Below are 12,756 nucleotides of genomic sequence, written 5' to 3' on the forward strand. Positions count from 1 at the left end.
TGCCCCAGCAGGGTCTTGTGAAAGAGGCCATAAGTTATTTATTCCCTGGGGCTTGCATTTTCCTATGTTTGCTTTGTCCTTCCCTGTTTTTGTTATTAACCTGCCTCAGTTTAATTATTCCCTCAAAGTGCAGACATATGTAACTATATGTGCACCTCAGTAATAAAGTGATACTCAATAAGAGCCAAGCAAGTTATCCTTAAAAGGAACTTTCCCCTGCAGGCAGAAATTTAATTAAGGGCAGTTCATCATGAATTCCTTATCCTAAAATTTCAGTGAGGTTACCCATTAAAGGGATATCCCATTTAAGTGATCTGAAAGGCCATTTATTCATCCATGCTCACTTATCCATTTCTCTTTTCATTGGTTCATTAGCTTTAAGATTGGTTTATGCATGTATCTCTTCAAGTGTTTTTTTGTTTATTTTTTTACAATGGGGACCAAGTCCTTTTCATTTTTGTAAGCAACATAACACATACTTATGCACAGAGGACCTGGTAAATGTTTGCTAAATGTATTTTTAAAGTCAAATACCTTTCCCCCCCCTTTTTTTTAATATATATTTTAAAACCTTTAACCCTCTATGTCACATAGACAAAAGAGATTTGTAGACCCTCTTAAGCTGATTGGGAGCTAATGGAATAGTGAAAGACCCACTTATAGCCACAGGGTGGCAATAGGTGAGCAAAGAATTAGTTTTCTGCTTTATGAATATTACTGTTTCTTAACAGTAGAGGGGGGCATATTACTTTTCAGCACATTGAATAAATGGTTTACAAGAGTTTTTGAGGCCACACAGAACATTTTATTGTTTTAAGATGGAGAATAACATTTTACTATTTTAGCTTATTTATGTAGAATACTGGTGTTATGGTACACTTTATAGTTTCATTTTAGCAACATATTAGATTTTATGTAAATATTTTTAAATGTTATTTTGTACTTTTTCATGAATATTCCCTATCAGCATTTTTTTTATTCTGAAATGCTGGAATAGTCCAGAAGACAGAATATTTAAATCAGCTATTTTGTCCTTTCAGAATACTGGAAAAATCCAAAAATTAGCTTACTTGAAGGATTTGTTTCAATTCTTTTATTTTTAGTATAAGTTTTAAGTCTTCTAAATTCATATAATAACTATTATACAGCTTTATTTAAACCTTTGTTTTCTCACTAGTTTTATATTGACAACTTAAAAAATTATACCAATGTTTTAAAGGCTATTATGTAAAGAAAATAGCCCAAATGTCCTTCAGCTGGTCAGTGGTTAAACAAACTGTGGTATATCTGTCGATGGAATGCTACTCAGCAGTAAAGAAGAGCCAGTGGTTGATACATGCAGCAACTCGAATGACTCCCTAGGAATTTCACTAAGGCCCAGCATTTTTGTGGGATTTATTTCCCACCTTCTGGTGTATATTTGTCTTACCATGTGTCAAGAGTAGTTGCAGCTTTTTGCTTCCAGGTCTAATCAGCATGTGTGATGGAGCAGCATGCCATCCAGTGGAATGGAGAGGCAATCAAAGTCTTTGAGACTAGATTGTGGCATTAATGCAACCTGGAGGTATATAGTCTTTACTAGTAGGTCTAGAAAAAGCATTTGTTAGATAATTATTGCATGCCAGGTGCTGGAGGGTATTTGATTTGCTCCAGCCATGCAATTACATCTGAAATAGCTGCAGTTGGGGTTACCACTTGATTAAGTGTATGATAATAAACTGTCGTTTTCTAAGACCTCAGGACCTCATAGTCAAGTTGAATGGGCATGTGATAGGAATTACCATCCTGCATCTTCCAGGTCCTTGATAGTGGCACTAATTGCTGCAGTGCCTCTAAGAATGTGGTATTGCCTTTGATTTACTTGTTTGGTAGGTGGGGGAAGTTCTAGCATCTTTCATTTGGCCTTCCCCACCTTAATAGCCTTCACTCCACAGATCAAGGGACCAATGTGGGGATCCTTCCAGTTGCTGAGTATACCTATTCTAACTGTGCATTCTGGAACTAGGGAGATAACTATAGAGCAGGTTCATGGGATAGGGCTGAGCTTATCACGTGATCTCCATAAGCCCCTGTTCTGACTGGCATTGAATTTGTTCTTGAAGAATTACTGTCATTTAGATAATCCCTGAAAAATCTGATGATTTCTTCTCCCTCAGTGAACAGTCATTCTGCTAAATAGCCACAGCTCCCTTTGGGAAAGCTAGAAGGAAGATCAGTGGTATAAATTTTTGGTTTTGTAGCAGGATCCTTCCTCAAGGGGACATGGCCTCCTCTTCATTCAGAAGTCTTGGTGTCTGGGAATTGGTTCAAGTTTGGGAATTGGTTGAGGGGCCTTGATATTCATATGTGGTGATTCAAGTCAGACTTCTGTTCTCTAGAACTAGAGTTTTCTCATCTATTTTATTTCTAAGGTCACCATAACCAACCAGCCAACACCAAAGAGCTTTCCATGTCAGACTATTTGGAATACTGTTAGGCTCTGCTACATTGTGATAACCATGCCCACCATGTTGTTGGCTAATAACTGCTGACTTGACTCCTGCTACTAAAGGATCTCATTATCTCCACTGAATTCAGGGAGCTCTTGTTGCAGCAGTTCTCACAGTCAGTCCTGGCCTGCAGAGAATAGCTATTACACAGCTTTCAGGAGTGCTGGTGCTTTCTCCTCAAAGGTATTTCTCTTAGCCTTGGTAAAGTATCTTATAGATCCTCTTTGGGGCCATAGTAAGAAGTGGTGAACAGATTATAAATAATAAATCTACTCCAACATTCCATTCTCTTCAAGCCTTTGGATACCTTTCTCTATGGTATACTAAGGAAGTTCTGGCATTTCAACTTCATCTAGTGTACTCTGTCACTTCCAGCCATTTGAGCTAATATGTTGTATCTGAATTTCTGCTTAGTGAGCCCATATTGCTAAATTTGGATCAAGGCAATACTGTCTTCCTCTTACCCTGATCCAGTACCCTTAGGATCCATTCCCACATGTATCCTCAGTTTCTGCTGATGTAAATTAGCAAAATCATGCAAATCATTCTGGTTATCCAGCCTCCTCTTGTAACTATATTTCTCCCTGTCCAGCATAATTATTCTCTTGCTACTATGATATACCTCTATTATAAAGATTTCTAAACTTTTTTGATCATGCTTCTTCATTAAGAAATTTTTGAACATATATTCCAGTACTTACTTTAAAAAGATTTATATGTACTATAGTACTACTTATTATGTACATTTTAAAGCATTCACAAAAAACAACAGTTTAGAGGGTGGAGTCAAAAACCATGTCTAGACGTTCCAGAAGTTTCTTCGTTTGTTCTCTGGGTTATCAAGGAGCTCACCGCTCTTTCATATGACTGCCTTCTTTCCTTCAGCCTGCTCTCTAGATTTGTATTCCTTGGTCCCTAGTCTCCTACATCTTTCTGTGAACAGTCTCCCTTTAAGCTTCTCCACAAGTATTTCTTGCTTTCTTCCTTGATTTCTTTTGATAACACTACTTCCTTTATGACCTTCCCTAGTATAGGTTGTGATGGGTCTGAGAAGAAAAGGAGTCATCTCGGTTCTTGCTTCTCTTCCATTTCAGACTACTGTTCTATTAGAAATATTTAAGGAAAGATTCCTTGATAGAAATCTTCTCAGTTCTTTAAATTTTTTTCTTCAGCATTTGGCTCACAGCTTTTCTATTTTCCTCTTCGTTCTTGCCATCTTCATGGACTTCAGCATGTAGGTTGATGACTTTACTATCACCTGGGCAACACAGTTGCACGTCGTATTCTAGGTATCATCTTCTCAGACCTTCATTTCCACTTTCTTTTACTTGCAAAAAGTATAACGAGCATACAGTTTAAAAGCAAATTCAGGTATTGATCAAGGGATCTCATGCTTGTGGTAAAATCATTTCACTCACAGAAAACACATTGACTTCCATTGTAAAATGTAACAAAGTGAAGGCAAAAATAATGGAGCAAAAAGCAATAGCATTCTGTTTTACTTGATTTTAAAATCTCATTTAAAAATCATTATTCATAATATTATAAAGTTTATAATGTAGTAAATATTTCACAACACATTTACTAAAAATCTCAAGCGATCTTATTAGATAGTCAAGAACACTCTATTTTCTAAAACCTAGAGGAAAATACAGTTTACTGTCATACTAATCTTAGCTCTTCACAGTTGTAAAGGAGATTGTTGTTTTAAGAAGAGGCCCCAGTGATGGCTGAATTATCTTCAATAAATGTTCAACTATTAGATCTACTACTGTATCTTCCTCTCATCTACTGCTGTTTTAATGACACCATGGCTTCAATTGAAAGTCTACCCGCAAGGCCCCCCCAAAACAAACAAACAAACAAAAAACAAGATAAAGAAAGAACCACAGAAATGGATTAATGGGAAAGCAGGTTATAGGGAAAAATGAGAAGGACCTTCCCAAGGTTGCAAGCAGGACAAGACCCCCAAGCTGAGTCTGTCTGCTCTTGCCTAAAACAGTGCTCTTCCCAGCTGCTCTGGATGGTGTAGTGGCTCCCAGCAGAGGGTCATAGTAGCTGCACTTGTCTCTGACAGCATACTTAGTGTTACTCTCTTTGCATCAAGAGGACAATTCATAGCTGGGTCTGTGTTGAGCCTGTAGAATGTGTTTCGTCATTGGCTCTCCGTGAAACAACTGTTTTCAGGGTGCTTAAGGAATTAAATATTGTAGTGTGTCGAATCGTAAAATTAGTGTTATGGCTCAAAGTGCAATATTCCTGGCTATGTTTTCAGCTCTATTTGATACCTATGCCTCCTGACTGCTCTATAGTTTAGATCAACCCTTATGTGCTGAGGATTCCTTACTATTGGGTTTCAACCCACTGAAGCAAATCCATCACCATCCCCTCTCTCCAGCATGTAAGGAACTTGGCATCTGTCAAATGATTTGACTTTCTTTTTCTTGAAGCAAAGGTCATAAACTTTTGGTTCATAGGTCAACATGCATTCGGATTTATAAAATGAAAGACTTTTTTTCAATGTATAAACACATAAAATTGAAATTTTACATTAATACATGGATTTCTGACTTTTTTTAGACAATCAAAAGATGTGGCAACACTGGACTTGAATTGCAACTGCAGCTAGAGCTGAGTAGTGGCTGTATTTTTAGTTTCACATGTATTCTTCTGCTTACCAAGCTCCCACCCAGGTGGGCATTTGATTTTGTAATCCTTGAAGCACACCATGCATTAAAATCATCATAAATATAGTTTTGTAGTGTTTTTTTTTTAAGCTCTTTATTGGAATATAATTGCTTTACACTCTTGTACCAGCTTTTGAGGTACACCAAAGTGAATCAGCTGTATTTATACATATATCCCCATATCCCCTCCCTCCCGCATTTCCCTCCTACCCTCCCTGTCCTGGCCCTCTGAGGCCTCACCCATCATCGAGTTGATCTCCCTTTGTTATACAGCAACTTCCCACTAGCTATCTGTTTTACAGTCAGTAGTGTAAATATATCTATGCTACTCTCTCACTTCGTCCCAGCTTCCCCTTCGCCCCCCCACCAACCCTGTGTCCTCCAGTCCATTCTCTGCATCTGCATCCTTATTCTTGCCCTGTCACTGGTTCATCAGTACCATTTTTTTTTTAGATTCCGTATATATGAGTTAGCATATGGTATTTGTTTTTCTCTTTCTGGCTTACTTCACTCTGTATGACAGACTCTAGGTCTATCCACCTCATTACATATAACTCCATTTCATTCCTTTTTATGGCTGAGTAATATTCCATCATATATATATGCCACATTTTCTTTATCCATTCATCTGTTGATGGGCATTTAGGTTGCTTCCATGTCCTGGCTACTGTAAATAGTGCTACAGTGAACATTATGGTACATGTTTCCTTTTGGATTATGGTTTTCTCAGGGTATATGCCCAGTAGTGGGATTACTGGGTCATATGGTAGTTCTATTTTTAGTTTTATAAGGAACCTCCAAACTGTTTTCCATAGTGGCTGTACCAACCTACATTCCCACCAACCATGCAGGAGAGTTCCCTTTTCTCCACACCCTCTCCAACATTTATCATTTCTAGATTTTGTGATGATGGCCATTCTGACTGGTGTGAGGTCATTGTGGCTTTGACTTGCATTTCTATAATGATTAGTGATGTTGAGCATCTTTTCATGTGTTCGTTAGCCATCTGTGTGTCTTCTTTGGAGAAATGTCTATTTTGGTCTTCCTCCCATTTGTGGATTGGGTTATTTGCTTTTTTTGGTATTAACATGCATGAGCTGCTTGTATATTTTGGAGATTAATCCTTTGTCTGTTGCTTTGTTGGCAAGTATTTTCTCCCATTCTGAGGGTTGTCTTCTTGTCTTGTTTATGGTTTCTTTTGCTGTGCAAAAGCTTTTAAGTCTCATGAGGTCCCATTTGTTTATTCTTGATTTTATTTCCATGATTCTAGGAGGTGGGTCAAAAAGGATCTTGCTTTGATGTATGTCATAGAGTGTTCTGCCTGTGTTTTCCTCTAGGAGTTTTATAGTGTCTGGCCTTCCATGTAGGTCTTTAATCCATTTGGAGTTTATTTTTGTGTATGGTGTTAGGAAGTGTTCTAATTTCATTCTTTGACATGTTGCTGTCCAATTTTCCCAGCACCACTTATTGAAGAGGCTGTCCTTTTTCCATTGTATATTCGTGCCTCCTTTGTCAAAGATAAGGTGCCCATATGTGCTTGGGCTTACCTCTGGGTTCTCTATTCTGTTCCATTGATCGTCCTTTCTATTTTTGTGCCAGTACCATACTGTCTTGATCACTGTGGCCTTGTAGTATAGTTTGAAGTCAGGAAGCCTAATTCCACCAACTCCATTTTTCCTCCTCAAGATTGCTTTGGCTATTCGGGGTCTTTTGCGTTTCCATACAAATCATAAGATTTCTTGTTCTAGTTCTGTGAAAAATGCTGTTGGTAATTTGATCGGGATTGCATTGAATCTGTGAATTGCTTTCAGTAGTATAGTCATTTTCACAATGTTGATTCTTCCAATCCAAGAATATGGTATGTCTCTCCATCTGTTTGTATCATCTCTGATTTCTTTCATCAGTGTCTTATAGTTTTGTGCATACAGGTCTTTTGCCTCCTTAGGCAGGTTTATTCCTAGGTATTTTATTCTTTTTGTTGCAGTGGTAAATGGGAGAGGTTCCTTAATTTCTTTCTGCTTTTTCTTTGTTCGTGTATAGGAATGCAAGAGATTTCTGTGCATTAATTTTGTATCCTGCTGCTTTGCTAAATTCATCGATTAGTGCTAGCAGTTTTCTCATAGCATCTTTAGGGTTTTCTATATATAATATCATGTCATCTGCAAAGAGTGACAATTTTACTTCTTTTCCAATTTGGATTCCTTTTATTTCATTTTCTTTCTGATTGCTGTGGCTAAAACTTCCAAAACTATGTTGACTAATAATGGTGAGAGTGGGCACCCTTGTCTTGTTCCTGTTCTTAGAGGGAATTCTTTCAGTTTTTCACCATTTAGAACGATGTTGGCTTTTGGCTTCTCATATATGCCTTTTATTATGTTGAGGTAATTTCCTTGTATGCCCATTTTCTGGAGAGTTTTTATCATAAATGGATGTTGACTTTTGTGAAAAGCTTTTTCTGCATCTATTGGTTTTGTAGTTTTTAAAGCAAGTGTATTTTCAAACTCTTAGTAATTCTCCCTTAAATAACAAATGTAAAATTCATTCCAGATACAGGATGTATGTAGTTAGATCAGATTGTTAATATTCTTCTGTGATTAGCTCTCACAAACAGAAACTCAGCTTCCCTTAATTTGAACCAAAGTGCACACACACCACACCACACACGAATTAAAGATGAGTAGAAGGCATAGATCTGTGTATTCGTGGATTTCTGAAAAAGCATTTGTTTGTTTGGAAAGAAATTTTGAAAGTTAAAAAAAAAAGTATTTGGCTTGCGTTACATGCTCAGCCCTATCTCAAATAAATTCAATATGTACAACGACTCCTAGAAAATGAGTAGTACAAAACAATTAAAGTTGTCTTTCCTTTAAAATTTTACTTTAGGTGTAAAATAGCTAGTGGGAAGCTGCTGCATAGCACAGGGAGATCAACTCGGTGCTTTGTGAAGACCTAGAGGGGTGGGATAGGGAGGATAGGAGTGAGGCTCAAGAGGGAGGGTATATGGGGATACATGTATACATACAGCTGATTAACTTTGTTGTACAGCAGAAACTAATGCAACATTGTAAAGCAATTATATGCCAATAAAGATAAGATGTATAAAAAATGTTTTTACTTTAGGAAAAAGAAGATTATAATGTTAAAATATAACATTACAATTATAAAGTCATCATTTAAAATATTACATAACAAGAGCTCATGTTCAGACTGCTAATTAAAGGACCCTTAATCATTTTTATCTTAATGTTTGTTTAAATTTGTATTAAAGGATAGTCACTTTCATTAAACCTGTATTCGAAGGCGTTTTTTTTTTTGCAGATGGTCAGTACTAGGAGTGAAGCCAGTTGCCTTCCCGGTTGCCCTCCTCGCCTGCTCACCTCCCCATCCCCTCCTGGCCCCAGGCCTGAGGCTTTGTCTACAGGTGCTCCTCACCCTGCTCACATTCCAGATTCCACCCTGGGCCACCGCATCTGTACCATCCCCCACCAAGTGCAGATCCCTGCTTTTCTCTGGCTCCTTTTCAAGAGGGAAAGAAAGGAAAAGGAAGTTGAAGAGTATCCCTGGCTTTTTAAAGCAAAATTCCATTTCAGTATTTTTAATATTGCTACAAAACCTAAATATACAGAAAATTGACTTTTAGAAATTTCCCCTGTAAGATATTACTGTACCTACCATATATACCTTTGCATTGAATTATATGCATGTAAGTATCTCTTTTTATATTTAGGGCTCTCCGAAAAATGTGGAATCCTTCGCATCTATGCTGAGACATTCTCCTCTTACACAGATGGGACCTGCCAAGGATAAACTAGTCATTGGACGAATCTTTCATATTGTGGAGAATGATCTTTATATAGATTTTGGCGGCAAGTTTCATTGTGTATGTAAAAGACCAGAAGTGGATGGAGAGTAAGTAGAATCATTTCTAAGTGCTTTAAGAGTGTGCATAAAAGTTGAGATACCTCAAAAATATTATTGGACTTCTCGGTGATTTTTTGAAAAGACAGAAAATGTGTGTATTTCTCTTCATCATGCTAGTTAGTCAAGTTAAGCCAAGTTCATGTCATGTCGTATCAGTCAGGTTAGGCCAGAACCATGTCTTCTCAAAGCAGTGAGAGTAGTTTTGGGGAAGATTTGAAAGTCTATACTGATAATAAACCATTCCACACCATAAAATTAAAACCAGCTTTGGAGTAACACATGCTGCTCAGGCCATTTTATGTGTAACTTTTTTGCCTCTTCTTTTCCACAGTCTCCATCTGCTTCTCAGAGACACTTATGCTTTGTATTTCTTCATATTCCTTTCTCTTACTTTACCAGATTCTGATGCTTTATCATTTTCTTTTCTTACTATTTTGCATCTGCTCTCTGGATTATATTTTTTCCTATTATTTGAATAGAATTCATTCTGTTTAAACTCTGTGTAGATAAAGATAGTTGCGAATATAATTATGCCTTATGAAAACCACTAAGGTGGGAGACCTGGGAGTAAAATATAAAGAGTTAAAAGAGATGTGGAACTAAGACTCAAATTGGAAAACAGTAGTCAACAAGACAGAAATGAATTTTTTCCATCAACTTTTAATGTACACTTTTTTTTTAGATTTTAATATTTCTGATACCAGGATGCATCTTAATAGTTGATGCAATTTAATTGGCAATTTTAAAAGTCTCAGTAGTACATAAATTATGGTGACTCATAATCAATGGCATCTTAGATAGGATGAATTACAGTGATTAAGAAGTTTGTGATGTTTAAGAATGAATCAGACTGTAGAGATGAGTAAAGAAGGAATCTAGCTCTAAGGGAGCAGTTATGAGAATGGGTTGCCTCTTTCCTGAGAGCTCTGGATAGCTAAAGGTCTACTGGATAACTGGGCTCACCCAGTTAGGAGACAGGAGCTCCTTCTACCTGAATCTGAATAGGACGTGACAATCTCAACTGAATACCCATGTTCTCAGATCAGTGATGTGGGAGTAGATATTTAACAGCTAGCTCTCCAATAAATAAAAGACCCTGATTTGCTGATTTCTGTGGTGTAAAGTACTCCCACCATGGCCAGGTTGTTATGTCATTGAATGTGGAGTTGGGGAGATGTGTGCACTGTCAGCTCTCACAAGCTGGTGCAGTCTGGCTGCAGCACACCTCTACCTCAGATAGTCAGCAGCTAAACAATGTCTTAGCAAGGTGAGTGGTGTAAACCAGGTGATACCTGGAAGAGAACATGGGTTTTGTGCTACGTATCATGAGAGGTCTTGACTTACCCTGGTATATCAAATAACATACACGCTTAGTCAAAAATAGTAAAACCTAAAGAAATTTCGAAGTAGGACATGTCTGTTCATCCAGGTTTTAATATTGTAATCTTTGTTTATTGTAATGGGGTATTGAAGGGATTAAATTAGATAATGTATGTAAAGATTTAGAACAGTGATTGGTATTTAGTAAACAGATGCTACTATTACTATTCTTTAAATCCTAGTGATTTAGGGGTTTTGTGACCTAATGATGACATCCCTCAAGAATTTCTATAGAGGAGGGTTTACGTACCAGGCAGGTGGTGAAGATTTGTGGTCCTAAAATTATCCTTCAAGGGAGGCATCCTAAAATCTTGGGTACCGTCAGCAGAAGCTGTAGCAGATCATTTTTCATTAGTAGAAAATATACCAGTAATTTGAAAATGAAGTACTGCTTTATTTTATGTAAAGAAATCCTCTCTTCTCCTCCCTACAATTGATAAGCTTTACATCATACTATCATAGGTGCCACCCAGTTGCAGTAGCCATCCTTATTCTTGCAAGCTTACCTAACATGCAACCAAAACATCAGGTATTAGGTTTATAAAAAGATGTATTTTATAGATAACTGCTGAATTATGAATATTTTACTTGCTCTGTCAAATTTATTATAAATTGCAAATGCCAGTGACATACATGTTTCTTTATATTTGTGGATGGAATTTTCATTTGTGATATTTCTTTCATGGATATTTATTTCATTGTGGATATTCTTTTATCTAAACTTTTCCCCCCATTTTATGTTATATTGTTGAACATAATATTTCAGAATGCTTTAGGTATCTAGAATTTCTGATTTGATTCTTATGCCTTATTAACCAAATCACAGAAATTTTTTTTAAGCTCTTTATTGGAATATAATTGCTTTACACTGTTGTGCCAGTTTTGAGGTACACCAAAGTGAATCAGCTATATTTATACATATATCCCCATATCCCTTCCCTCCCGAGACTCCCTCCCACCCTCCTTCCCTATCCCAGCCCTCTAAGTCATCACCCATCATCAAATTGATCTCCTTATGTTATGCAGGAACTTCCCAGTAGCTATCTATTTTACATTTAGTAGACAGAATTTTAAATGTCAGTATTTGTGACTAGATACTTCTCTAATCAGTTCTATAACATGATTTGAATTTATTTTATGTGTGGCATAGCTCTAAATGGCTAAATACTGGAATCTGTTGCAACATTAATTAAATTAATTTTAATTTTAATTTAACGAATTAAACTATGCACATACCACATAAACACACATTCTGTTAACAGAAATTACTATATTGTTGAAACCCCCATCTCCACATGTACTCCTCCCAGTGAAGCAGTCTATTTAACAGAAGTGTTTAGGGGGGACAGCGGTGTCTCATAATAATTTTGCAAATAAATTCCCTAGTTTAGGGGGCTGTCACTGTATTAGAGTCTTTTTTTTTTTTTTTTTTTAATATTCTTAGGAGAATTACATGCCTGTATCTCTTTGTTCTATAGTTATCTGCCATAGTTACCTTTCCTGCTTCCATCTTCCTGCCCAGGATCCAATCACAGTTACCAGGAATTCCCACTTAAACTTCCAAAGCACTCACAAAATCAGTAGATTCACAATTGAGGACCGTGAAGAGGGAGGAGCCATACTGGTGCAGGAGTTGATTTGTTTGTTTGTTTGTTCATGCATTCAACAAACGCTTATGAGACCTCTTCAATTTGGCAGGCACTGTTGTACGGGCTGGTAAACGAGACAGACTAGCTTTCTGCTCTAGTGAAGTTTGAGGAACTTAGTCTAGTGGGGGAATGGAGAATAGATAGTAAACTAGTGCACATATCAATTTAAAAATTGGTAATTAAAGAGTAAGAAGGGGTAATATGGTGACAGCTTGTCTGGTGAGTAGAAGATAACAGTAGTCAGAGAAGACCTTTGACCTCTACTTCTATTACTAAAAGTCTAAAATGCCACCAAAATGCTTCTTTTTTAAAAAAATGATAAACAACTGATGAGAATCCCAAATTATTTTGCTTAACTGAGTATTCTAATTAGCTAAGTTACAGCCTTTTAATAAGTTCTGTAACTTTTTGTTTTACTATTCATTTTTAATTATCATTTAAAAGGACAAGTAGTTATACAGAAAGGCTTCAGCGATTGCTCTGGGAGTGGAGCCGGGAGTTAGGCCCTATTTCAGAGCAGCTCTGCCTTCATTGTTTTATATATTACAGTTCTGGCAACGTTTTGTTTAAGATGTTGCGGGGGTGTGGTTGTGGGTATTTCACACACAAAAAAAGGAAAGTTTGAAAAAT

At 36.9% G+C, this 12,756-nt stretch overlaps 1 protein-coding gene across 2 annotated transcripts in view; it reads left to right on the forward strand.

Annotated features, from left to right (window-relative positions):
* Positions 1-12,756, forward strand: part of MRPS28 (mitochondrial ribosomal protein S28) — a 100,049-nt gene that overhangs the window by 14,315 nt on the left and 72,978 nt on the right. For both annotated transcript variants that reach the window (XM_057734200.1, XM_057734201.1), the window contains exon 2: positions 8,904-9,085. In XM_057734200.1, the coding sequence (XP_057590183.1) occupies positions 8,904-9,085 (182 nt within the window). The remainder of the gene's footprint in view (positions 1-8,903; positions 9,086-12,756) is intronic.

The sequence above is a fragment of the Hippopotamus amphibius genome, chromosome 5 (genome assembly GCF_030028045.1).
Source record: "Hippopotamus amphibius kiboko isolate mHipAmp2 chromosome 5, mHipAmp2.hap2, whole genome shotgun sequence".
Taxonomy (NCBI): domain Eukaryota; kingdom Metazoa; phylum Chordata; class Mammalia; order Artiodactyla; family Hippopotamidae; genus Hippopotamus; species Hippopotamus amphibius.